Source organism: Rhinopithecus bieti, unplaced genomic scaffold (genome assembly GCF_001698545.2).
Source record: "Rhinopithecus bieti isolate Rb0 unplaced genomic scaffold, ASM169854v2 scaffold_17939, whole genome shotgun sequence".
In the NCBI taxonomy this organism is placed as follows: domain Eukaryota; kingdom Metazoa; phylum Chordata; class Mammalia; order Primates; family Cercopithecidae; genus Rhinopithecus; species Rhinopithecus bieti.
Window position 1 is genome coordinate 879,478 of NW_016809446.1, and position 25,865 is coordinate 905,342.

Sequence of the window (25,865 nt, forward strand, 5' to 3'; positions counted from 1 at the left end):
TAAGCTATCTTCACTCTCAGGATTAAGGCATGAAATGAAACACTCTAAAATCTGTATCAAAAAAATGTTTTGTTCTTAATATACAACTTAAGTCTTCTAGTTAACGAAAATTATAATTTTAAAGAGTGGAATCGTCAGTATGATTCTGGTTTATAATTTAGTTTTTGTTAATTTGTTTATTTTTATATAAATTCAATTGTTAAGTTCACAGAAATATTGGACTACAATTTATTTGTAGTGTGACAGCCTTAACATTGTTGCCATTGAGGGCCAATTGCTTGGATCCTGTCTTCATCCTTTCAGAGTACAGAATTTTCTGAGACGCCTTCTCCAGACAGTGACTCAGTGAACTCCGTGGAAGGACACTCTGAACCATCCTGGTTTAAAGACATAAAGTTTGATGACAGTGACACAGAACAGATAGCTGAAGAAGGTGACGATAATTTGGCTAGTGAGTTTAACTTTCTAACATTTTAGTTTTGATGGGTCATTACTGTGTATGAATGATAAAATGATTACCTTGTTTGTTGAAATAATTCCACTTTATGATTTATGGCTCCAACTAAATGGAAACATCTGATAGCAGTCTTTGTCTTAGATACAGTATTTTCTTAAACCAACTTGTTAGGCTGACATTTCTAGATTTTACCATAGTCTATAGTTTGCAGCAGCTTAAAAATAACTGAACTAATAATATGGCAGCAGACAACTTTCTCATCTCTTCACTATGGTATCAGACTTTCTCTCTGCAGAACCTCCAATATATTTCTTCATTTTAAAAATTGATTTTACATTTAACTTGTTCAAATTTTATTAAGTCTACACAGAAGTACGTGAAAATACTGTATCCATTTTGGTATTGCACATTGGGCTTGTATATTAAAAAAACATTTTTCTCCTTTCCTCTAATACCCTGATAAAACCCATTTTTACTCCCCTCCTCTCCCTATATTTCTTTCCCCTTCCCAACACTAAAAGATTCTGCCAGTCCTAGCAAGCGCACATCAGTCAGCAGTTTCCAGTCCACAGTGGACAGTGACTCAGCCGCTTCTATCAGCCTGAACGTGGAGCTGGACAACGTGAACTTCCATATCAAGAAGCCCTCCAAGTACCCACATGTGCCCCCTCACCCTGCTGACCAAAAAGGTAGGAGGTAGTCACCATCTGGAATCCAAACACAGGCTGGACAGCTGGGCCATAGGATCTCATGCCAGCCTGTCTTTCTGGCTTCCTCTGTCCCATGTGGCTGAGGGGATTTGGTGTGGGTTTTGTTCTACCCTTTCTCATTTCTCCCACACCTCCTCCCCATACCTTTTTTGGTTGATTCCTTTTATTTCTTGTTTTCTTCCTCAGCACCACCATGCCCAGTTTAAAGCTTGTAGTCTTTAAAAGGAACCACATCTGACTGCTCTTCCCATAATGTGCAACTTCCAAGGTGGCATTTCTTTGCATTTATAACATGGATGTTCTGCTCTATTCTTTTCTCTTTCTTCATTTAACATTTTAAAGCCTGTTTGCCTTTGCCATTACCCAGTAACATAATACTTCACTAAACTCATTAAGATGCTTGAACCAGATTGGGGGAAAATCATTCACACATTCCAAAATACCTCCACAATAATTCATAATGCTTAGTATGTATATTCTATATTTATTAAAACAATTTCTTCTCTAATGTAAAATGAATTCATTATTTTTAGCTATCTTATTTGATGCTTTAGTCTACTGGCTCAAAAATAGTAGTGACCATATTCAAAAGACATTTTGTGTAAAAGGAGAAAGAGGTAAACATTACTAAAATCTAACATAGCAGCACATAAGAAATGCCTGTTTTTAAAATGGATGATGAGGCTTACTTTATTGGATATAATTAAAAGCCAATTTAAATTATAGTCCTATCATGGGATTGTGTAGAAGTGAATAAGTAAAAAATACATGAGTAAATAAATGGGGGATTTCATTATGTCATAATAACTGAAAAATCAATATTATAAAGATGAAGCGCTTTATTTCGTGATTTTACCTGGAGTTTGTATTTTAAACATATAACTGTCTAAAGTAGAATTGTCTCCTTAGTTAGATCTGAAATGCTTGCCTAAGTTTTGTGCACTCTATTTTGAGCCTAAAAATAGATCAGAAAACAGAAGCTTTTGAACAAAACATTTATACTAAAATGATTTGATACAAGTTTATATTTCACCAACAAATTTCTCATAATTGTCAGTATTAGCTATTATCAAAATGTGGTAAAATGGTACTTAAGAGTTATAGTAATAAAAAGGAATATGTTATTTAAAAATAAGAAATTTAGAGAGGGTCTGTTAATGAGGAGAGTTGACTAGCATTGAACATGAGTAAGATAGACATCTTTATGGAAATCCTCAAAACAAACTGGAAAAATGATGGAGAATATTTGGGTGAGTATGAAAGGATGGAAAAGCAGATATGACACTTGTGTGAGAATTAACTATAGATGGTGGTCACATGGGGGATATTATGAAGGTTTTGAGTATAAACTTACAGATGTGGGTCAGGGGCACACAGATGATGAACATCTGTTCTCTGGACACATCTGTTGGCAATTGCATTTTGCTGTAAGCAGAATATGAAGTACACTTTTGACTTGCTGATGATTTCACCTCTTAGAACGTTAAAGGAGTTCTGAAAATCTTGAAGAGTGACCTGTCATCATAGAATTTGTAATAGCAAAGGATAGACTGCTGAGCACAGTCAGATACTTACTTTTGAAAACCTAACTTGAGAACATGTGGAGTGGAATGGAACAGGAGGCTCCAAAAATGACATTGTTATGGTAACAACCCGAGATTGTGTCTCCAAGGAAATTGACAGGAGAAACACCTGCAGTTAACAAAAATATGACTCCTTTGGAACCTCCCTGATCTCAATCCCTTTTTTTTTTTTTAAGAGACAACAGGCTGGAGTGCAGTTGTGCGATCTCAGCTCACTGCAACCTCCACCTCTCGGGTTCAAGTGATTATCCCACCTCAGCCTCCTGAGTAGCTGGGATTACCAGTGCACACCACCATGCCTGACTAATTTTTTGTATTTTTAATAAAGATGGGGTTTTATCATGTTGGCCAAGTTGGTCTTGAACTCCTGGCCTCAAGTGATCCACCCACCTTGGCCTCCATAAGGGCTGGGATTACAGGCATGAGCCATTGTGCCTGGCCCTCAATCTTTTAAACAGATTGTCTATCAAAGTTGTAAGTGGCAACTTACATAGGGGAATAAATCTGAAAGAGGGGACAGCACTTTTAAGAAAAATGACAGTATAATAGAAGTCCAGCTTGCACTGAAGGTTGGAGAAAATGCCAAGGATATCTGAGAAAGATTTAAAGTTTAGTAGAAAGAAAAACTAGGCTAGTTATTTGGGAAAGTTATGTAATATTGATTGATGACTAAAAGAAGGCTTTTGTTCCTCCCCACTCTTTAGACTAATCTTATCAGGAAAGAATACATGTGGTTAAGAGGAAAGTGAAGTCCAGGGTAATAAAGAGATAGAGAATTAATGATTTTTTAAATAAGTCTGTTGCCAGGTTTAGGCAAACTATATGTCAGGTTATTGAAAGACTTTGGATCTGGGATCATGGAGCCAGAGTTTGTTATCTTTGAAGAGTTGCAAAGAGTAGGAGAGAGTCTAGATGACTGTAGTGATAGATGCATTTTTTTTTTTCTTTTTAAAGATGGGTTCTTGATGTGACATTGGAAGCTGGAAAAATGTAGAGAAGTGTAGAGTGAACAGAATGTTCTGTGGTATTTAGACAAGGAATTGGTGGTAACTGGGTACCAGTGTTGGTTAACCAAAATAAGTCATTCCAAAACAACCCCATTTCCATTTTTTATGGTGATACAAGATTGATAAATCAGAAGACTATGAGAGATACTATCTTTGTTGATGTTAATAAGACATTTAATGATCTCTCAATAGCTTTGTAGACAAAGAAGACAATTTCGTACTTGAAATATGTTAAAAGAGGCAAAAGCAATGGTCATATTTATTTGTTTAAAGCACAGGCTTTGGAGTCTGTATAAGCTTTATTTTTTAAATTGTAAATTGATGAATTATAATTGTATTTATGGGATATAAAAAGATGTTACAATATATGTATAAAATATGGAATCATTAAGGAACAAGTAAGGATTTGAAATGATGGATATGTTTATTAAACCAAGCTAATGAACATATTCATCATTTTAAATCACTTTTGTTGGGGCAGGGTGCAGTGACTCATGCCTGTAATCCCAGCACTTTGAGTGGCTGAGGCAGGCGGATTGCTTGAGTCTATAACATAACCTAGGAGCATCCCCTTCCTGTTGACATCAAATTATTAATTATCCTTTCAGTATTTTGCACAACAAACTACCAGTTTGGGCAATGTGGCAAACCCCGTCTCTACAAAAAATACAAAAAAATTAGCTGGGTGTGGTGGTATGCACATATGGTCCCAGCTATTTGGGAGGCTGAGGTGGGAGGATTACTTGAGCTCAGCAGGTTGAGGCTGCAGTGAGCCATGATTTTGCCACTGCAGTCCAGCTTGGATGACAGAGTGAGACTTTATCTTAAAAAAAAAAAAAATCCTTATTATTAGTGGTGAGAACCTTTGAAATTTACTCTTAGCAATTTTGAAATATACAATACACCGTTATTAACTATAGTCATCATGCTGTACAATATTTCTCAAAAACTTATTCTTCCTGTCTGAATGAAACTTTTTACACTTTGACCATCATCTCCCCATTCCCTTCACTTCCTCAACCTCTGGTAACCACCATTCTACTTAGTGTGAGTTTTAATGTGAAAAACACAAAGAGTGTAGTGTGTTTGGTGAATGTAAGAGTTTATGATACCACTACTAGTGGTGTTTTTTTTTTGGGTTTTTTTGTTTTTTGTTTTTTTGTTTGTTTGAGACAAAGTTTTGCTCTTGTTGCCCAGGCTGGAGTGCAATGGCCTGGTCTTGGCTCACTGAAAACTCCGCCTTCCGGGTTCAAGCAATTCTCCTGTCTCAGCCTCCCAAGTAGCTGGGATTACAGGCACCAGCCACCATGCCTGGCTAATTTTTGTATTTTTAGTAGAGATGGGGTTTCACCATGGTGGTCAGGCTGATCTCGAACTCCTGACCTCAGGCAGTCCGCCAGCCTCAGCCTCCCAAAGTGCTGGGATTATAGGCGTGAGCCAGTGCACCTCGCCCACTACTGGTGTTAACACGTGGATTTGTAGCTTGTTGTACAAAATATTGAAAGGATAATTAATAATTTGATGTCAACAGGAAGCAGATGCTCCTAGGTTATGTTATAGGGATTTGACTCTCTGTATTTAGTGTTGTTCACCACTTTTTTTTTGGTCAGCACTTTTAATGTTTTTTAGATCCACAAATAATTAAAATCTGGAAAGAATGGCTAGTGTGTTGGATAGCAGAACTGACATTTAAAAATCTTGATTTTCTCAAGCAATACATTGAGACTAACAAGATGATAGTTAACACAGTTAAACATAATATAATAAGGCTTAACACATTTACTATTAGTACTTTGGAGAAAGTCACTCTTAATAATTTATGTGATAAAGATCTAAGTTTTAGTTATTTGCAAATTTAAGAGTGTGATGTATCAACCCCTCTGCACCCCCCAGTGCAATAGTAGATTTCGTTAGTGGCCATATAATGTCTAGAATCAGGATCCAATTTAATGTTTTGTGTTCAGTTCTGATTTATGAATAGAGCGAGGTTGCCAGGATCCTAAGACATCTGAAAACCATGATAAGAGAATCTGGACTATTTGAAATGGAGAAAAGAAGACTTGGTGTTGCCTTTAGGTATCTGAAGAGTACCTGAAAGAAATTATATTTATTTTGCATATGGCTGAAGGAAGAAATAGATTCAGTAGTCAGGAGTAGTGAACTTTTGCCACTGTGCATGGGAAGTGTCCAGGTTGTGTCTGAATGTTCACTTGTCATAGTTATTGAGGACAGATGCCCACATTGGGTGATGCGTTACATAGACTTGGGGACTTCTAAATTTTCTTTCAATTCTAAATCTGTGAAATGAAAAACCTAGATCTAGAATTAAAAAGAAATTATAATCTTTTAGCCTGCTCAGTGAGAATATTATAGAGAAGGTTCCAGCGTTAGGAAGAACATAATTATTAAATTGACGTCTTAGGTCATTTGCAACCTTATAATTTGAAGAGTTCATAAATCTCTTAATAAATATAGCTGGCTTTCACAGTTCTCTCTTAGTTAGTTTTTAACATACTAACAAGAGTTATTGTTACATTTTTTTTCTTGTGAAGTTTTAATAGTTTGCTCAGTGTTACAGTCAAGATGAACACTGATTACCAGAAAATAAAGATTTCCAGGGAGACTGGTAGTTATGTGAAAGAATAATAGAATTCTTCTGCCTCTGGTTTTCATTCCCTTTGTATAAAAACAAATGGGAATTTTTTTAATCTTTACATTGAAATTAAAGGTAGTACTTATTAAATATTTTCTTATGGATTGTCCTATATTGTTTAAGGCTGAGGAAAATTGGATTTATAAAATTGGTTGAAATATCTGTACTTTAAAAAATACTACTTATGCTTTCTAAAGTGACAAAACCCTATTTTCAAACTTAATTTTTCATTATTAGTCTTAGGGAATGGTACAATTAAAATATATTTTACTGTGTGTTGCAAGCAGGATTTTGAACTATTCTTGGAAAGTTAGCAAGTAGAACCTAGAGAAGAAGGTGAAAACCATGGCTTCTGTAAACCTCTAGATGCAGTTTTCTGTGCACAGGAAAACATGGGATAGAGGAGCAAGTTAAACACACCATGAGAAAACGATTGTACTCAGAATGTGGGACATCCCACAGAACAATAACCTGGGTTCTTTTAAAGTTCATTTTATGAAAAGGAAAAAAGACAGGAGATCTGTTCTAGATTAAAAGAGAATGAATACAGGAACCAAATGCCATGTGTGAACTTGATTGCATCGAGGCTTGAAAAAAAAACTGTTGATTAGAAAACATTTTGGGGACAGTTGGATAAACTTGAGTATGGGCTAATTCTGTGCTATTAAGACATTGTTAACTTTCTCAAATATGTAAATAATACTGTGCTGTAGAGAAGAATACCCTTATTTTTATGAGAGTTGTGCTGATGTCCTAGTGGTAAAGTGTCATGATGTATGTAACTTTGAATAATTGGAGGGAAGAAACATACACATATATGGCAAATCCTTAACAATTGTTGAACTCAGGTGGATGGTATGCAGCATTTTCTGTAGGCTTAATTTTTTTCATAACTAAATGGGGAAAATCCACCATTTCTGGAGTCTCATAGATACAATTAAGCTTTAGTGTCAGAAGGCTGGTAAAGAACAGTACATTAATTGAACTGAGAGAATTTGGTGTTAGTCATTTCTGTAAGGGAAGAGTAGAAATAAAGTATAACATCTGTCTTGTCCATAAGCTCGATTTTATTGTATTTGGCATAGTGCACTTGAACTTTCTAAATAAAATACTTTCTTTGTTTCCTGGTTGTAAGGATAAGCATATTGGCTTATAAACATAGTAACTTTTAAAGCCCAGTTGTTTATAAATGAACTTGGAGAAAATTTTGTGGAGAACCTTTACCTTAAAGGAGTTAACATGTATCGTGTTTTAATTTGCATAGTGGAAAGAACCCCATTTAAGCTATGCTGGGTCACAGACCTAGAGAAAGTTCATGGGGAAGTAAAGAGTAAGTTTCACTAGTAAGAAAACTTTTTTATTTATTAAAAGCCTTCAGAATGTGTTCAGTTAATGTCTAGCAAAAATTCGGCAGTGTTTGGTATAATTTTGAAAACAAAATGCTTATTTGGAACTAGTACAAATACTGATGAGTTTTATCTTTTTTCCTGCCAATGTCACTTCTGTATTAATTTGTTTTATAGCTTATATTCTGAAATTTTAAAAAAGTTTGTATTGTTTTATCAGGTGGGTTCTCTGTGAACTACTTTGTGCATAGGCAAAGTGATTATTTGTTAAATCATCAAGTTACATGTGAAAAGAACTGTAATGCTTTAAGATGGTCGTACAAGTATCTGAAGATCTTAATGTTCATAAACCGGTTGGTTTTGGTAAGAGAAAAACGTTTCTCTATCTGACATTTGAATTAAGGAGAATTGTTTCACGGCTCTATTGCGTTATTAATGCAAGTCTGCTGAAGTTTGGTATGAAGTGCATAGAACAAGTATCAAGAGGCATTTTGACCCAAAACTTTCTTGAATTTGCTGGGCAGTGATGGGTTTAGTATGAGTAATATTTTGTGTGTGGGTGTTTTTGCTATATAATTATGCTGACATATTATAGTCATATGTCTCTCCTTTCCTTCCTCCTCTCTGTTGTCTCCCTGGTATGCAGAGTATTTGATTTCCGACACTGGAGGACAACAGCTCTCAATAAGTGACGCTTTCATCAAAGGTAATTTTATAAAAAGCTGTATGTGGAATGGTGTCTCTTTTGTTCATGAGGACATACTTAGGGCTTAGCACTTTGATTGGCACAGAGAAGGTGCTGAAAATATATTTGATTATGGTAGTATGGGAACACAATTTTTAATATGTATAGTGATTTTGAGAGTGTTGAGAACCAAGAATGTAAACTTGGACTTGGTTTGCAAGAAGGAGGTCTCTGATGTGAAAAGTAATTGTTTAAAACTTTTAAGTAGAATTTGAACTTAATTCTTTTAAAGACATAGTTTACACTTAACTATATTGTGAATATAATATTAAGTATTGATATACATCTCATCAAGGATTGTCAAATTTGTCAAAAAGCCCACAGGCAGATCTCCAGTTAAGGATGCTGCTTGTCCTGTGGAGTGAGGAAGAGAAGTAGGCAGGAGAGGATAAAGAACTAATTCTGCTGATAAATTTCTTTTGGACACAAAAGGAGAATAGAAAAGTATTAGCCTTCTCCTATTCCTTCGCCAGTTAGCTTAGCTTCCTAGAGTAAAGACATTCTTAATTGGTCCATAGTACTCCACTGGTTAGACCTCAGATAATGGGAGAAAATTTCCCTTCCTTCTTGGCTCCCAGGGTTTCAAATCAAAGAGAGAAGGCAAGCTGGTACAAGGAGGCCACTGCAGCTTATCTGATAGCTTGACAGTGCTTCTAAATTCACCTCCAAGCATCTGATTCAGCTAGAAGTTTACAGAGTGGCCCTTTATGTAATTGAAATGCGCAGTTCTTGTATTTCACGTGTCATGGACATATACTTTACTGTGTAATCTGCTGGGCTGTTTGGTAGAAGTTTTTTTGTTTGTTTTGCTTTTAAGAGGGGACAGGTTAGAGAATTTTTGTAAGCATTTCCTACTTCTTTTCTTTCCACTTATTTGGTCAGATTATTCAACAGTTATTTAGTGAACATATTTTTTTCGTTAAGCATTTATTATTAATTTTTTGTCTTGATCTGTTTTCACTCATCTTTAAAAAATTTAAAGATTTTACACAAATTCTACATAAATGCTATTTATTATGTTTTAATATTTATGTTTTTGAGTCTGTCTTGCTAAAATTTTGTTAAAAAACCTCTGTGCCAATATTGAAAGAGAAACACTATTGAGGATTGTCTGAATAGACTTTCTACACTGTCATCTGTTGTTTTAGGATATCTGAGCTGAGCTTCTTTCTTGAAAATTCATCACCCACGCTATCATGTGTTCTGCCAGCATTTAAATTTCTGTTGAATGCACTTTTCAGTTTGTGATTTTTTTTTTCTTTCTATTTTTGAGATGGAGTCTCGCTCTGTCACTCAGGCTGGGCAGTGGCGTGACCTTGGCTCACTGCAATCTCTTCCTCCTAGGTTCAGGTGATTCTCCTGCCTCAGCCTCCCTTGTAGCTGGGATTGCAGGCATGTACCACCACACCCAGCTAATTTTTGTGCTTTTAGTAGAGATGGGGTTTGGCCATGTTGGCCAGACTGGTCTCAAACTCCTGACCTCAGGCGATCTCCCCACCTCGGCCTCCCAAAGTGTTGGAATTACAGGCGTGAGCCACCACGCCCGGCCCAGTTTGTGATTTTAAAGGGGATATTAACACCCTCCTTTTTAAAAATTAAAAAGAGAAGCAAAAGTTTCATTTTATTTGCTTTTCAGAAGCTGTGCTTATAATTATTGGCTTGAGAGTTTTAGTTACGTACGTTTGATTTTCACAGTTCTGTTTCTGATTTTGGTGGTTGCCAATTACTGCTCTTCTTAATTCTTGCATTTCTGTATTTTTAGCGTATTTTACGTATTTGTATGTATTTTCTTATGCATTTTTTATATGTTTATTGCATGTTCTTGCCTTTTTATGCCAATAATTTATGTTGGCTAACTTAAAACATTTATAAAGAGAAAGGGCCATTTCTAAATACATGAGTAGGTGTTATAAAACAGGACAATGAAGTAATAACTTCTTATTTTATATTGTACTTAGAATCCTTATTTAATCGTCGAGTAGAGGAAAAATCCAAAGAGCTGCCTTTCACACCTTTGGGCTGGCATCATAACAACCTGGAGCTCCTGAGGGAGGAGAATGGGGAAAAACAAGCCATGGAGAGGTTGCTGTAAGGCAATGAAATTTTAAATTTTGATTTTTCACTTTTATTATCTTCAGTGACTTGATAAGCATATGCATCATTCCTCTTAAAAGGGAGGTATTTTCTTTTCCTTAGAAAGTAAAAAATACTAAGATTACTTAGGAAATAAAGCCTATTTTGACTTGTGATTACATTTCTTATAAAACCAAGAGCCCCGACTAGGGTGCGGCAGCTCATGCCTGTAATCCCAGCACTTTGGGAGGGCGAGGCGGGAGGATCACAAGGTCAGAAGGTCGAGACCAGCCTGGCCAACATGGCAAAACCCCGTCTCTACTAATAATACAAAAATTAGCCAGGCGTGGTGGTGTGGGTCTGTAATCATAACTACTCGGGAAACTGAGATAGGAGGATTGCTTGAACTCAAGAGGTGGAGGTTGCAGTGAGCTGAGATCACGCCACTATACTCCAGCCTAGGCAACAGAGCAAGACTTTGTCTCAGAGAAAAAGACAGAAAAACCAAGAGCCCCAAACTCTGCTTGTTTGTCCCCATTTTACGTGTTAAAATTTCATTTCAGTCAATTGCAGGGAACTTCTTAGTGGAAGATATTCAGATTTCATTTATATGCAAAATCCTTAAGGTACAGATATAATGAAAGAATGATATTGACCTAGAAAATCTTATCTGTGAACCATAATTGAAATGTTTATTTCTTTGTAGACTGTTTTATCATCAGAATTATTGTCTCTGGCAGTATTAACTATGCAAACTTTTTTCTTATAATATTTTTATAGTTCAGCTAATCATAACCACATGATGGCGCTACTCCAGCAGTTGCTCCATAGTGACTCACTGTCATCATCTTGGAGGGACATCATTGTGTCATTGGTCTGCCAGGTTGTTCAGACAGTCCGACCTGATGTCAAGAACCAGGATGATGACATGGATATCCGTCAGTTTGTCCACATCAAAAAAGTGAGCTCTGCTAATGTTTTACTAATACTAGGAAGTGATGAGGCAGGACTGATTATAATTTTTCTCTTAATGGTAATCTAAAAAAGAGTCATTACCCTGAGGGTTGCTAGATGAAGAGTAGGAGGTTTTGCTGTCTGCTTTGTTTGTTAGCAGTGCACTTAGGAATCATGGAAGCCACGCATAGGAAGTGAGAGGTGAATGGAAAGGATGAGTTATATCGGAGATGGGTTGGGAACTCAAACCGATACAGGTTCTTCCTTACTTGCTTCCTCTTCTTGACACGTCAGCTATGAGAAACCCTATTCTCACAGATTACGATCACTGTTCTGAGGAAAAGCAGTGGGTAATTTGCTTTATTTAGATCAAGCTTGTCCAACTCGTGGCCTGTGGGCTGCATGCTGCCCAAGAGTGCTTTGAATCTGGCCCAACACCAATTCATAAACTTTCTTAAAACATTATGACATTTTTTGTAATTTTTTTTTTTTAAGCTCATCTACTGTTGTTAGTGTATTTTATGTGTGGCCCAATACAATTCATTTTCCAATGAGGCCCAGGGAAGTCAAAAGACTGGACACCTCTGATTTAGATAGTAATGGAGTCCTGTATGTGCTTTTTCCCTGTGATATTTAACTTAAACAGTAGTGTTAACTGCCACATGGTGCTAGTTTATTCAGTCAGTGAGTACGTTAGAGTCCTAGTATAGTACATTAGAGAACGGGATGGGAAAACAGAGTCATGCAGAGATGCCGTTGATCATTGGTTGAAAGGAACAATTATTTCCTGAAATTTTTTGTTCTTATTTGATTACACAATAGTTAAAAAAAAAATGGAAAGAAATAATAGCATACATCTGACTAGATTCTAAGCATGTTATTATTGAATTTTATTGTTTTCTTAATTGTTCCATTAGATCCCAGGTGGAAAGAAGTTTGATTCTGTGGTTGTCAATGGCTTTGTTTGTACCAAGAACATTGCACATAAAAAGGTAATGTGATTCAGTTCAGCAGTGAAGTTCAGCAAACCATGGCTGTGTGCTTAGGTTACAAGTTGGGGCACCTTAGTCATGGAAGAAATGGACAATGGACAATGAAAGGCAGCTGTGTCTGCCATAGGGGTGAAATTTGGTAGGTTCAGGGAAGATTTCCCAGAGCTGAGGATGAATGGATTGGAATTTGAATAATGGGAATTCACCAGACAGAAGGAGGAAGTGGGGAGGATCAGGCTTCTAGATCAACAGAATGATAAGATACTAGCATTATTTATCTCCTGATCCCATTACATTGTAGGGAGACAGGGTTTCTTTAGTAGGCTGAAGTCCTTCCAGAGGCTTAGCATTCTAAAGCTGATAGCTCTTCTAGTGCTAGGCTACAGAGCTGTCAGTTTTCTTCTGTTATCTTTCTCACCTTATGTCTTTGTAGCACTAGCACAAAGGAGTGGAGTGAGATAACCTGGGGTATTAAGGAGACTCTGAGCTCCTAAGGTGTAATATGGGCAATATAAATGAAGCCGGAGGAAACAGGCAAGGGCTTTATATCTCATTAAAGGTCTTGAACTTCATTCTGAAGTCTTTTGATTCTCAAAGTGTAGTGTACATACATTGAAATCACATGTGGACCTTTTAAAAATGTCTATTCCCAGCCTAACCCCTAGAAATTCTCATTCAGTAAGTTAAGGGCAATGGGAGTGTATGGATGTTAGGGAAATGGTGGTACCGTATTTAAAGTAGGCACTAGGCCGAGCGTGTAATCCCAGCACTTTGGCAGGCTGAGGCAGGTGGATCACAAGGTCAGGAGTTTGAGACCAGCCTGGCCAATAGGGTGAAACCCCATCTCCACTAAAAATACAAAAAAATTAGCCAGGCATAGTGGCGTGTGCCTGTAGTCTCAGCTACTTGGGAGGCTGAGGCAGAAGAATCGCTTGAACGCGGGAGGTGAAGGTTGCAGTCAGCTGAGATCATGCCACTGCACTCCAGCCTGGGTGACAGAGCGAGACTCTGTCTCCAAAACAACAACAACAAAAAAAAAAAGATTCATGAAAATTGTTAGTGACCATAGATAAATAAAAATATGCTTGGCTTCAATTGTTTACTTAGTGCATATTTTATTGCAATAATTCCACATTAGTCAGCATTTCTACATAGAGTCTTACTAAAACCACACATTACCCTTTAAAGGAGAACTTTAAACCAAATTAAATGATATTTGTTGAATTAAGAGGTAAATATGTTATGCCTTCTCAGAAAGTGAAGAAAATTTGTATGTAGGTGTGGTGGAAACATATGCATGAATGACTGACTTGTCCCACTGATTAGAGATAGTCTTTGATTTGTACTTGCTACAAAGTGTCCTGAATTGAGTTTCCCAGCTAGTGAGTCACTGTTTTTGGAACTGTTTGCTGTTTGGGGTCCATAAACTTGGTCAGCCTGAAACCTCAATTGCTATTCTGCCTGTGGCTGTAAAGTTAGGGTATATTATTTGAGTCTCTGCTTCTTGAGATGCTTTCACATTTTCTTTTTGAACTTCATGTTACCTATTTTAGCTTGCTGCCTTAATGACTGGAAATGTTTTCTGTTAGAAATATGTTCAGGAGGCATTTTAATTCTTTTCTCCCTCTTCTCCTCTTGAATTTTAGAAAGACTGAAATATGCTTTTAAAGTTGCTTATTTCTTGGAGTTTGTGAAGTAACCCGTTATTAAATACTGCTCCCTCCGTGCACACTGAGGGCATGATGTCTCTTCTTACAACATCAGAAATGAAAAAAAAAAGTTAAGAGAATAGAAGATTAAAGTAGTATTCAGAAAGCAAAGCCAATTTTTGAAGAATTTTGCGTTGTTCTGAACATATTATTTGCTTTGAAAAAATTTAATACCATAAAAGAACTAAATGAGAGTATTTTAATACTAATATGAGATACGTTAAGTTAGTAGGAATTATGAGCAATATAGATTTAAAGTTATAATTAAAGGAGGGCTGTAAAATGCAAACCTTTAAAAACTTTAACAAACTGTTCTTTTTTTGTAGATGAATTCTTGTATTAAAAACCCCAAAATTCTTCTGTTAAAGTGTTCCATTGAGTATCTCTACAGAGAAGAAACTAAGTTTACTTGCATTGATCCTATTGTGCTTCAGGTAAGAATTTACTACCGAAAATAATAATTTGGAGGGATGTTTGTGTATCATGATGCTTATAAATTCTTAATGATTTTGACTTAATTCTAACTGATTAAATTGGATAGGCAAACTTGATAGCTTACCAAAACCTCTGTCACTCATTATTTTTAAAGTTTCAAAGTGTTAAAGGTAACATGTAACTGTTCAAGAATATGAGGAAGAAAAGGTGAAAATCCAAATACTGGTTTCCCTTTCCCACTTAATCCAAATACTAGTTTGGATTAAGTATTTAATTCTCACAGTAAATCAGACTGTGAGAATTTCTTGAACTTACCAGATTTCTAATGGAATCTCTGGTTTGTGATACAGTTTATGCTACTAAAACACATTTCTAGAACACCAGTTAGCTTATATGTAGTTGGCAAACAGAATAATGTCAGATGGAAGTTGTGTTGGTTTCTAAGTGGTTTTTCCTAAGCAAGGAGGCCCCGAAGAGCTGCAGTAGGTTATAACCCTCAGCCGGAAAGGAAAACAGTCTCAGCTCAGCTGCTACACAGGCAGAAACCCTTCCAGCTCTATTTTAAGAAAGTAAAAGTGAGCTTTTACTTGCAGGGCCCTTTCCCCAGGGAGGTACACCCACATCTCTGGTTCTTGGTAGCTTTACTGCTCAGAGCTCCATTTCCAGTAGTAGCATTGCAATAGTTTTTGTGCATTTAATTTCACTTGAGGCAGCCTCATGCCATACGAAGCTCTCTGCCTAGGCTCTCCGTGATTCCTCTTAAGGTACCAGTTATTATTTTTGTTAGTGCTGAAGATATAAAGTTGCATAGGTTTTAAGTTTTCTGCCCCACCTCCTTTTCTGCCATAAATGCTGTTAATTTTGTTTTGTGGTTATTCAAAATGGAAGGTTTTTAGGAATGTGTATATTATATTACAGTGGAAACACTTATATTGGGTTCCAGAAACATTTAGGAAAAGTATTACTTGAAAATTCCTAGGTAAATACATTTTTTCAAGAGTGGTAGGAGCAATCACTTTTGTCCTAATTTCATAGATAACAATAAGAGAAACTGAGTTGTAGTAAAAGGGACAGTGCTTTATAAAACACTGCTGTATTACTTAAGAACTCTGTGAGCTGGGGCTGTTTTCTCTTTGGAATTCAGCTGTGCCATCAGTAAAAATGATGGGTTTTGACTAGACATTTTAGTAGAGAACTCTAAAGAAATAAAGGGAAATACAATAATTATGTTCATGGAACCTAAGATAATTTGATGCTGGAGGTTTTGTTGATTCCACAGAAGATTGTCAGCAGAAGACTTTCACATGATCAGATCAGAATTGCTTTGACTGAGATGCATCCTGGTTGCAGAGATGTTAAAATTCGTAAAATTTTATGTCTTGGAATTGATGAACTAGGTTAATTGTAATCTACAGGTGTTTGTTTACTTAAAGTTGTAGCTAAATTTATTCACATTATTTACTCTATTTTTACAATCAGGTTAATAGACTAAAGATTTTTTGTTAGAGAGGTATGCTCTGGGGGGTTGTACTTAGGAAACATGGTTTAACTCACTAACAAAGCATCTTGTTCATCAAAACTTTCAAACATAGTTTTTATTATACCTTTAACTCCTGCCCTACTTAAACTTCTTAGTTTAAATTGATAGAAAATATCAGCTGATTTGAGCTTTTTCTGAATTGATAGAAAGTACCAGCTCATTTGAGTTTTTTTATCTGATGTGGAATAACGAATCAGAGAAGAAGCTGAAAGATAGATATTCAGAAAAAGGAGGATGAGAAACAAAGGTCAAGGAGATAATTAGCCTGTGACTTTGTACTTTCTTTACAAGGCCAGGTCTACTAGATCTCTTGGTTCACCACTGCTGTGCTTATGGCCTACTTTCTGATACTCTTCCCTTGCTGAGCTTGGACAAGGCCTCCTTTTTGACATGGTATTTCATGAGTAGTCATGATAGTTGATTAGAATTGGAACTGGAAGGAAAGTTATTTGTACTACCACAGGCAGAAACTTAAAAAAAAAAACAAAAAAACGGATTCTGATTGTACTTTATTAGAGCTGCACAAATAAAATTATTTTAAATGCTGTTAAATTTCAAGTTAGTAAGTAGAGTAAGAAATTAACACATTTTAGGAAAAAAATCCATTTTGTTAATAATAGGAGAATTTGAAATAAATAGTATCAGTAAAACAAAGGCAAGAAGCAATATACTTCATAATAGGGCAAGTTTACTGCAGTGAGTAGGCCCATCCATTGTGGGTGGTAAGGGACGTGAATACAGTCTTGCTCAGAAAACTCTTTGGGCACATGGAGTAGGAGTGGCGAACATGCTCATCTTTAGTTGTCTCCCATCTGGAGCCCAGAAATATTATGAAGCAATTAGTGAGTTGTATTGTTTTAACTCTGGTTGTTATTTACAGTATTCATTTCTTTCTTATTTTTTCTTTTTTTTGAAATGAAGTCTTGCTCTTGTCCTCTAGGCTGGAGTGCAATGCCGCAATCTTGGCTCACTGAAACCTCCGCCTCCTGGGTTCAAGCTATTTTCCTGCCTCAGCCTCTCAAGTAGCTGGGATTACAGGTGCCTGTCACCACGCCCGGCTAATTTTTGTATTTTTTAGTAGAGATGGGGTTTCATTGTGTTGGCCAGGCTGGTCTTGAACTCCAGACGTCAGGTGATCCGCCCGCCTCGGCCTCCCAAAGTGCTGGGATTATGGGCGTGAGCCACCATACCCAGCCACAATATTCATTTCTTTTGAAATTAAACCTTTGTGATAAAATTATATTAGCATTATGTTTGAGATCTTTAACTGTGGCTGTTCTAGGTATTATATGATCTATTGGGAAATTGGAATTAGGAAGTTGCTGAAGTAGCATCTGTTAAAGAGTTATTTATTCAGATATCCAGAAAAAGAGATAACTCATTTTGGTTTCAGAATGTAGAGGAGAGAATTCATAACCATATTAAAACCACTTAGGGCTGGGCACAGTGGCTGACACTTGTCATTACACTTTTGGAGCTAAAGGCAGGAGGATTGCTTGAGGCCAGGAGTTCAAGACCAGCCTGGGTAACATAGTGAGACCCTGTCTCTACAAAAAAAATAGAAAATATTAGCCAGGCATTGTGATATGTGCCTGTAGTCCTAGAAGAGTGAAGCAGGAGGATTGCTTGAGCCCAGGACTTTGAGGTCACAGTAAGCTATGATGGCACCTTTGCACTCCAACCTGGGTGACAGAATGAGACCCCGTCTCGTAAAAAAAACAAAAAACAAAAAACAAAAAACTTAGAAATGGCTCTTATTTTGGGAGTTTTGAGGTTAGGTTTTTTTGTTGTTCTTGCTTTTTTAACCTCTGAACTAGCTAATTGCATTCTTGGCTTTTAAATTAAGAATTGAAAAGCTTTCAAGGAAAATTAGTTGGAGAATGGAATTTCTTCTGAAACTCTTGTCAGCATAATCAAGTTTAGAATGACGAATGAGATTCTTACTTTGTTTGAATTAATTTGCTTACAGACTTACTTGTGGATGAAGAAAATTTAGGCTAAGATTGATAATAATAGTGAAGCTATCTCGATATTTTAATATGCCCAGATATTGCGTTTTACCAGGTGTGATATTTCTGATTTATCTTACTTAGGAAAGAGAATTCTTGAAGAATTATGTTCAGCGAATAGTTGATGTTCGACCCACCTTGGTTCTAGTTGAGAAAACAGTGTCTCGGATTGCCCAGGACATGTTATTGGAACATGGTATTACTTTGGTCATTAATGTAAAATCGGTGAGTGTTTTTATTTTTCTATTTATTTTAAAAAATTGCAGCTTTTAAATTTATATGTTTGTATGGTAGGTATACAAGAATCTTAGTCTTTGCTGTTCCATACGTATTGAAAGTGGGACAGAAGATACGGCACCTATTTCATTAAGATTGAGAATCTCAGACTGGAAGAAAGTGTAATTGATTATGTAATGCCTATTATTGATGTCTACAAGACCAAAAGTGAAATGGACATTAGTTAATCACTAGGTATTTGTTGATCCTTCGTTTTCGTTGGAGAATTGCTCAAGCAGAAAATGTTCTCTCCCTTCGAAAGTTTACCTTCTGCAGAATAGGGGCCAATTCTAGGAAGTTGTTTTTTCTCCTCATAGCATCTTGTGGTAATCCATGATGCTTAAATGCATTTTGATAATGTTATTAATATGAGTAAGGTTTCAGTGGGCACATATTGATTACTAAGCAACTAAATATAGAAGAATCCGGAATAAAAAAATTCATCATATATTTATTAAAAGGAAATTTATTGTGAATGTTATTTTTTAATTTTCCATCACTTTTCCAGATTAAATTTACAAATATTTTATTCTTCTCTAGTTTTGTAATATAATGTTTTTGTGTTTTGTAGCAAGTCTTGGAACGAATCAGTCGAATGACCCAAGGTGATTTAGTGATGTCGATGGACCAGCTGCTTACGAAACCACACCTGGGCACTTGTCACAAATTTTATATGCAGATATTTCAGTTACCTAATGGTGAGTGATCTTTAGCATAGGTTGACCTGAGGAAAAGAGTTAACTTATCACTACTACAATGTTTACTTACTAGGAAATATCTATTAATAGTAGGTGAGGATAGGCAACTGCGGTCTTATTCATGTAAGAGTTTTTCTTTTACAGATGTTAAGAGAGTGAATTAATTCTATTTGGACTTCTGGATTGCCACCTCCACCATCCTAACTTTTTGTTTGTTTTTATTTGTAGAGCAAACCAAGACGCTGATGTTTTTTGAAGGTTGTCCACAGCACCTAGGCTGTACAATCAAGCTGAGAGGAGGCTCTGATTATGAGCTGGCTCGAGTTAAGGAGATCCTAATATTTATGATCTGTGTTGCTTATCATTCTCAACTAGAAATCTCCTTTCTCATGGATGAATTTGCTATGCCTCCCACGTTAATGCAAAACCCTTCATTCCATTCCCTGATTGAGGGACGAGGGCATGAGGGGGCTGTCCAAGAGCAGTACGGTGGAGGTTCCCTCCCCTGGGATCCTGACGTCCCTCCTGAGTCTCTGCCCTGTGATGATAGCAGTTTGCTGGAATCGAGGATTGTGTTTGAGAAGGGGGAGCAGGAAAATAAAAATGTTCCACAGGCTGTTGCCTCTGTGAAGCATCAGGAACATAGCACAACAACTTGCCCGGCGGGTCTCGCTTGTGCTTTCTTTCCACCTGTACCGGAATCGTTGTTGCCAGTCCCTGTGGATGACCAACAAGATGCTTTAGGCAGCGAGCAGCCAGAGAGTTTGCAGCAAACAGTTGTGCTGCAGGATCCCAAAAGCCAGATAAGAGCCTTTAGAGACCCTCTACAGGATGACACTGGATTATATGTTACTGAGGAAGTCACCTCCTCTGAAGATAAACGAAAGACTTATTCTTTGGCCTTTAAGCAAGAATTGAAAGATGTGATCCTCTGTATCTCCCCAGTAATCACATTCCGAGAACCCTTTCTTTTAACTGAAAAGGGGATGAGATGCTCTACCCGAGATTATTTTGCAGAGCAGGTTTACTGGTCTCCTCTCCTCAATAAAGAATTCAAAGAAATGGAGAACAGGAGGAAGAAACAGCTGCTCAGGGATCTCTCTGGACTTCAGGGCATGAACGGAAGTATTCAGGCCAAGTGTATTCAAGTCTTACCCTCACATGAGCTAGTGAGCACTAGAATTGCTGAACATCTGGGCGATAGCCAGAGCTTGAGTAGAATGCTGGCCGATTATCGAGCCAGAGGAGGAAGAATTCAGCCCAAAAATTCAGACCCTTTTGCTCATTCAAAGGATGCATCAAGTACTTCAAGTGGCAAATCAGGAAGCAAAAATGAGGGTGATGAAGAGAGAGGGCTTATTCCGAGTGATGCTGTGTGGTCAACAAAGGTGAGCCAGACCACTTTTTGATGCTCCTGTACATTAGGATGTGTTGAATGACTCCACTAAGGCAGGCTAAAAAATCAGTTTGGCAGACTGCATGCAGATTTGTGAAGTATTTCTTCTCCTATGCTATTTTTGTTTTTGTCTTGAGTCTGCTGGCTTATGTGTTACTTTAATACGTATGAAGCAGAATTGTAATGAAACTGGGTTTCAGGGTTTTAAGATGAGCTTATAGTAAGCTAGGCAGATCCTTGAAGTAAAGGGAAGTGTGATGGAGCTCCTTAAAATTTCTGACAACATGACTTGGATGTAGTATGATAATCCTGGATCCTAGTGTCAGGGAGTGAGAGATGGAAACTTATTGTAGGAAATAGATGTGTTTTTTTAAAAAAAGTTAGCAGGAAATAGATTTGTTTTCTAAAAAAAGTTAGCTCTATTTTTTTTCTTTAACATAAAACATTTTACCTTGTTATTTAACTATGACAGTGACCTTTTTCTTTCTAGGCATAAATTGAGAGCAAATTAAGGAAGGTTTATAGATCTATTATTGATAATAGTAGCAGTAAAACTAATTAACAAATCCATTGCTAGATGAGGAAATGCAATTGTTTAATAAAACGAAAAGATGTCCAATTTCACCAGTAGTCAACGAAGTGCTAAATAATATATGTTCAATTTCACTAGTAGTCAAGGAAGTGCTAAATAATAGTGGTGCTAAATAATTTTTTATTTGTGAGACTGGCAAAAAGGAAAGTGATAAAAGACCCATGGTTAATGATGGCATGGAAAAACACCTTTCATAAATTTTATGTAAGCTTATACCAATGTATGTGTATGTACATTTGTATAAATTTATACAAATTTATAGAAAGTGATAGGAAAGTCTCTTATTAATTTACACATACATGTATATGCCTTTGACCCAGGACTCCAACTTTTTATAATCTATCCTGCAGAAATAATTAAGTGTGCTTATATAAGGGTGCTTTCATTTTGTAAGAATATATGTACAAAGATGTTTATTGAAACGGTTTAATGATGAGCAAGATCTCAAGTCATTTAATGACTTGGATAAAGACCATAATATATTTGAAGTGTTAAAAAGCAAGTTATATTTTAATATGTTTTGCATTATTCCATATTTATAAAAACAAAACCCCCTGTGTGTACTTAGGTAGGAAGTGATGTGTGTATGTGGGACAGGTGTGTAAACTAGCAAAAAGAATAGATATTTTAAAACCACAGAGTCAAACTGCTCAGCTTCAGTGGTAGAGGAGAATCATAGGAGGAGAGGTTTTGTGTGTTTTATGAACTTCTTCATATGCTCCTATACTATTTCAATTTTTTTTTTTTTTTTTTTTTTGAGCGGAACTCGCTCTGTCGCTCCGGTCCTAGGAGTGCAGTGGCCCGATCTCAGCTCACTCGCAAGCTCGCCTCCCCGGTTTGCGCATTTCCTGCCTCAGCCTCCGAGTAGACTGGGACACAGGCGCCCGCCACCTCGCCCGGCTAGTTGTATGTATTTTTTTTAGTAGAGACGGGTATTTCATCGTGTTACCAGGATGGTCTCGATCTCCCGCTCGTGACCGCCGCCGCTCGCCTCGCCAAAGTGCTGGAGTTACAGCTGAGCCACCCGTCGCCCCGCACTATTTCATTTAACAGACGACTGGTTTTCCCTTTAATGATCAAAACAGGCATAAGCATAGATAAATATACACCTTAGAATTTAGATTTCTGGGTGTCTCAGATTGATGTTATTATATCCCATCAGTTCAGATTGTTAAATATGAATATATTTAATTTTTCTTCTAAAATAATTTAGTGCAGTTTTGTAAATTAAAGAGTAAGTTAAGAAAACAAGCTATCTAGACATCATTTTGTGCTTTTAAGTTTAACTTAAACTTTTTGGGTTGTCTTTTCTCAAAAACCAACTGCCCTTCTTCCTTTTATTTAGTTTCCTATAGTTGTAAGTCTTGACCAGAGCCCCTACAGTGATAATTGGAGGCTTTACAAATAGAGTGGAGTGTATTTGGTGCAGTGGGGTTGAATGTGGTTGCAGTCGCTTGCTCATCCATTCATTACTTCTTTTAAATTTAGGTGGACTGTCTGAATCCCATTAACCACCAGAGACTTTGTGTGCTCTTCAGCAGCTCTTCTGCCCAGTCCAGCAATGCCCCTAGTGCCTGTGTCAGTCCTTGGTAGGATTTTTTTTCACCTTACACTATTCCACTTAAAAACAGAATTCCAGCAATTAAAACAAAACAAAACAAAACAGTCATTAGGACCTGTATTTAAGTACATGGTCATATGTGAATTGATAGAACTTTTAAACTTGTGAAGTAAATGTGAAAATACATGTTTGTTCATGAGAAGTAAATGAGAGTACATTAAGAGTGAAAAAAATGTGAGGGATAGAAGAGAAATTTGTATTGGTTGACTTTCCCTTTCTGAAATGCTTGGGACCAGAAGTGTTTTGGATTTAATATTTTTTCAAATTTGGAAATATTTGCATATACTTAATGCGATATCTTGGGGATGGGACCCAAGTCTAAACATGAAATTCATTTATGTTTCATACACACTTTGTACACGTAGCCTGAAGTTAATTTTATACAAGATTTGTAATAATTTTATGTATAAAACAAAATTTGTATACATTGAACCATCAGAAAACAAAGGTTTCAGTTGTGGAATTTCCCACTTGTGGTGTCATGTCAGGGCTCAAAAAGTTTCAGATTTTGGAGCATTTTGGATTTTGGATTTTCAGATTAGGGATGCCCAACCTGTACTTAAAAAGGCGAGAAAGTTGACACACAAAAGCTTGTTTACAAGCATTTTGATGATAGTATGTACAATTTAGGCAGGTTTCCTTCAGGCATAATTTTTATAAAAGCAGTCAACCTTTTGCATTATTAATGGGTTTTAGTCTAAAACTTAATTTTAAGTAGATTGATAAAAACTGAAGTATATTTTATGTTTTAAATTATTTGTTTCAGATTCCTGTCATGAAAACCTCACACAGATGTACACAGCCTTACATTACGTAGTTCACCTTTAGTTTTAAAAGTACTGTGGAACATAACTGCCTTTTTGGGGGCACTGTTTCCATGTCAAAACATATTCTGTGTTTTAATTTTGGATACCGGAAACACTTATTTCCAACAGTGAGCTCATGTTTTCTTCCAGTAGTATAGCTTCAGCAGGCAGACTTGGGGCTGGCAGAGCCCATAGGAATTTTCTCTGGAGTTTATAGGTCAAGGCTTGAATAAGATGTGGATTTCAGCAGTTATATAGCCAGACTGTCTTGTGAGCATTTATAGGTTAGATAAAAAGGAACTGGCACTTCAGCAAGAACTGCTGTTTTCTATGCTCAGTAAAGGCATGGTCAAGAGAGTAGGAGACAGGAGTCCCGCCTTGTGTTGACACAAGTTGTTTTCCTTGTGTAAGGAAACCTTTACCTCTTCTTAACTCAAATCAGTTTTACTCAATTAATATTATAATTTATGCATCCTCATTAGTTTCATAAGATACTAGTGGATTGGGAGTGAAAAAATTGCTATAGTGTGGCAAGTCTAAACTTGTTTTATTGGATGAGCTAAAACCTGTTTCATAACAACAAAGAACATTACCTGCTTTAATACTTCATTGAAAGTATCATGCATTTAATAGGTAATTATAATTTGTGGTCTCATGAAATGTCTTTGGTGCATGGTAATTCTTATGTTTCTAAGAGGTGATTTCTTCTTTTAGGATTGTAACAATGGAATTTTATGGAAAGAATGATCTTACATTAGGAATATTTTTAGAGAGATACTGTTTCAGGTAAGAACATATTTCTTCCTTCTGTTTCATTACACATTTTTGACGCTGAAAATTTCAACCTAAAACGTAAACATGAGTTGGATGTCAGGTGACTGTTACATGATCCTCACTTTCATAGTGCATATCAGAGTATATAATTCAAAGAAGTAATCTATTTCATATTTAAACTGAGATCTCTTATCCAGAACATTCCTCATATCTCTGCCCATCTAATTACCCTACCCTCGACATTTTTCAGATACCTGTTTTTTACAGTGATTCAAATGAGAGGTAAAATGTTGGAATCATCTAGACCTCAGTTTAAGTCTTAGCATCATCACTCGCCACTTACATGACAAAGCCCTTTACTAGTCCCCTTTATAGGGAATAACAATCCCCAGAATTGTCAGAAGGTAAAAGGAAATGTTTTAAAATTGTTTGGCAAATAGAAGGTGCTTAATAAGTGGAAACCGTCACCATGCTATAGCTGAAGACAGAATGTTCAGCTGCAGGCTCAGAACAGCATGAGTACCTTGTGCAGATTGCCCACTAGTCATGCTGCACTTTGACAGTGGTTCTGATTTCTGTTTCATGCTTAATGTGAGAAGGGCTCTTTTGTTTGTCAAAGGCCTTCTTATCAGTGTCCAAGCATGTTCTGTGATACCCCCATGGTACATCATATTCGGCGCTTTGTTCATGGCCAAGGCTGTGTGCAGATAATCCTGAAGGAGTTGGATTCTCCAGTACCTGGATATCAACATACAATTCTTACATATTCCTGGTGTAGAATCTGCAAACAGGTAAATAGACCCTATTACTATATTTTATTTGCCATTTATTTCTTTATTTGTATAGTTTTTTTTTGAGGGCAAGGTTTCCTGTATTATATTGGATTCGTCATTTGTCATTGAGCTCTACTTGTCATTGTTATTTTACCTTCCATTGCTGTATGTTCAATCTAGTATTTGTTTTTTGAAGATCTCTTCTTAGGAATGTATCAGTCATTAAATAAAATACAAGTACCTGGTACAGTAAAGTATCTTGAGGTTGTATCTTGACAGTTCTCAATTATGTTTGTTCATTCAACAAACATTTAGCACCACTTATGTGCCAGATACTGTGCTAGGCCCTAGGAAAAAAAAAAAGAATACGGAGTGACTTCTGTTTTCTAGGGAAGGAGACAGCAATAACTGCAGTATATTAGGATATTTGTATAACAGATTTGAGCCTATATCAACATTTCTGTCCACATACAGATGAGACCATGTTGAAATTGATCTCTACTGGTTTTTATGTACATTCTTGAGAAAAGGACACGTGTTTTATTTTTTCTTTGTGCCTTTCTTTTCTAACTCTGGGGCAAATATTTGGTGCCAATATTTTTTTTTTTTTTTTTAATATATGATTTTTATCCAGACTGCTTGCAATCTGGATAAAATGTTCCAAATTTAACTCATTGCCTTAATTGGGTTATTTCTTTCTTTTTTTTTTTTTTTTT

General features: G+C 36.5%; 1 protein-coding gene across 1 annotated transcript in view; it reads left to right on the plus strand.

Moving 5' to 3' along the window:
- The window catches only part of PIKFYVE (phosphoinositide kinase, FYVE-type zinc finger containing), a 99,628-nt gene that overhangs the window by 40,768 nt on the left and 32,995 nt on the right, over positions 1-25,865 (plus strand). The window contains 13 exon segments of the mRNA XM_017889399.1: positions 304-451; positions 979-1,146; positions 8,403-8,462; positions 10,460-10,589; positions 11,355-11,535; positions 12,446-12,520; positions 14,556-14,663; positions 18,298-18,438; positions 19,061-19,187; positions 19,416-20,575; positions 22,664-22,764; positions 24,317-24,388; positions 24,996-25,167. Of these exon segments, the coding sequence (XP_017744888.1) occupies positions 304-451; positions 979-1,146; positions 8,403-8,462; positions 10,460-10,589; positions 11,355-11,535; positions 12,446-12,520; positions 14,556-14,663; positions 18,298-18,438; positions 19,061-19,187; positions 19,416-20,575; positions 22,664-22,764; positions 24,317-24,388; positions 24,996-25,167 (2,643 nt within the window).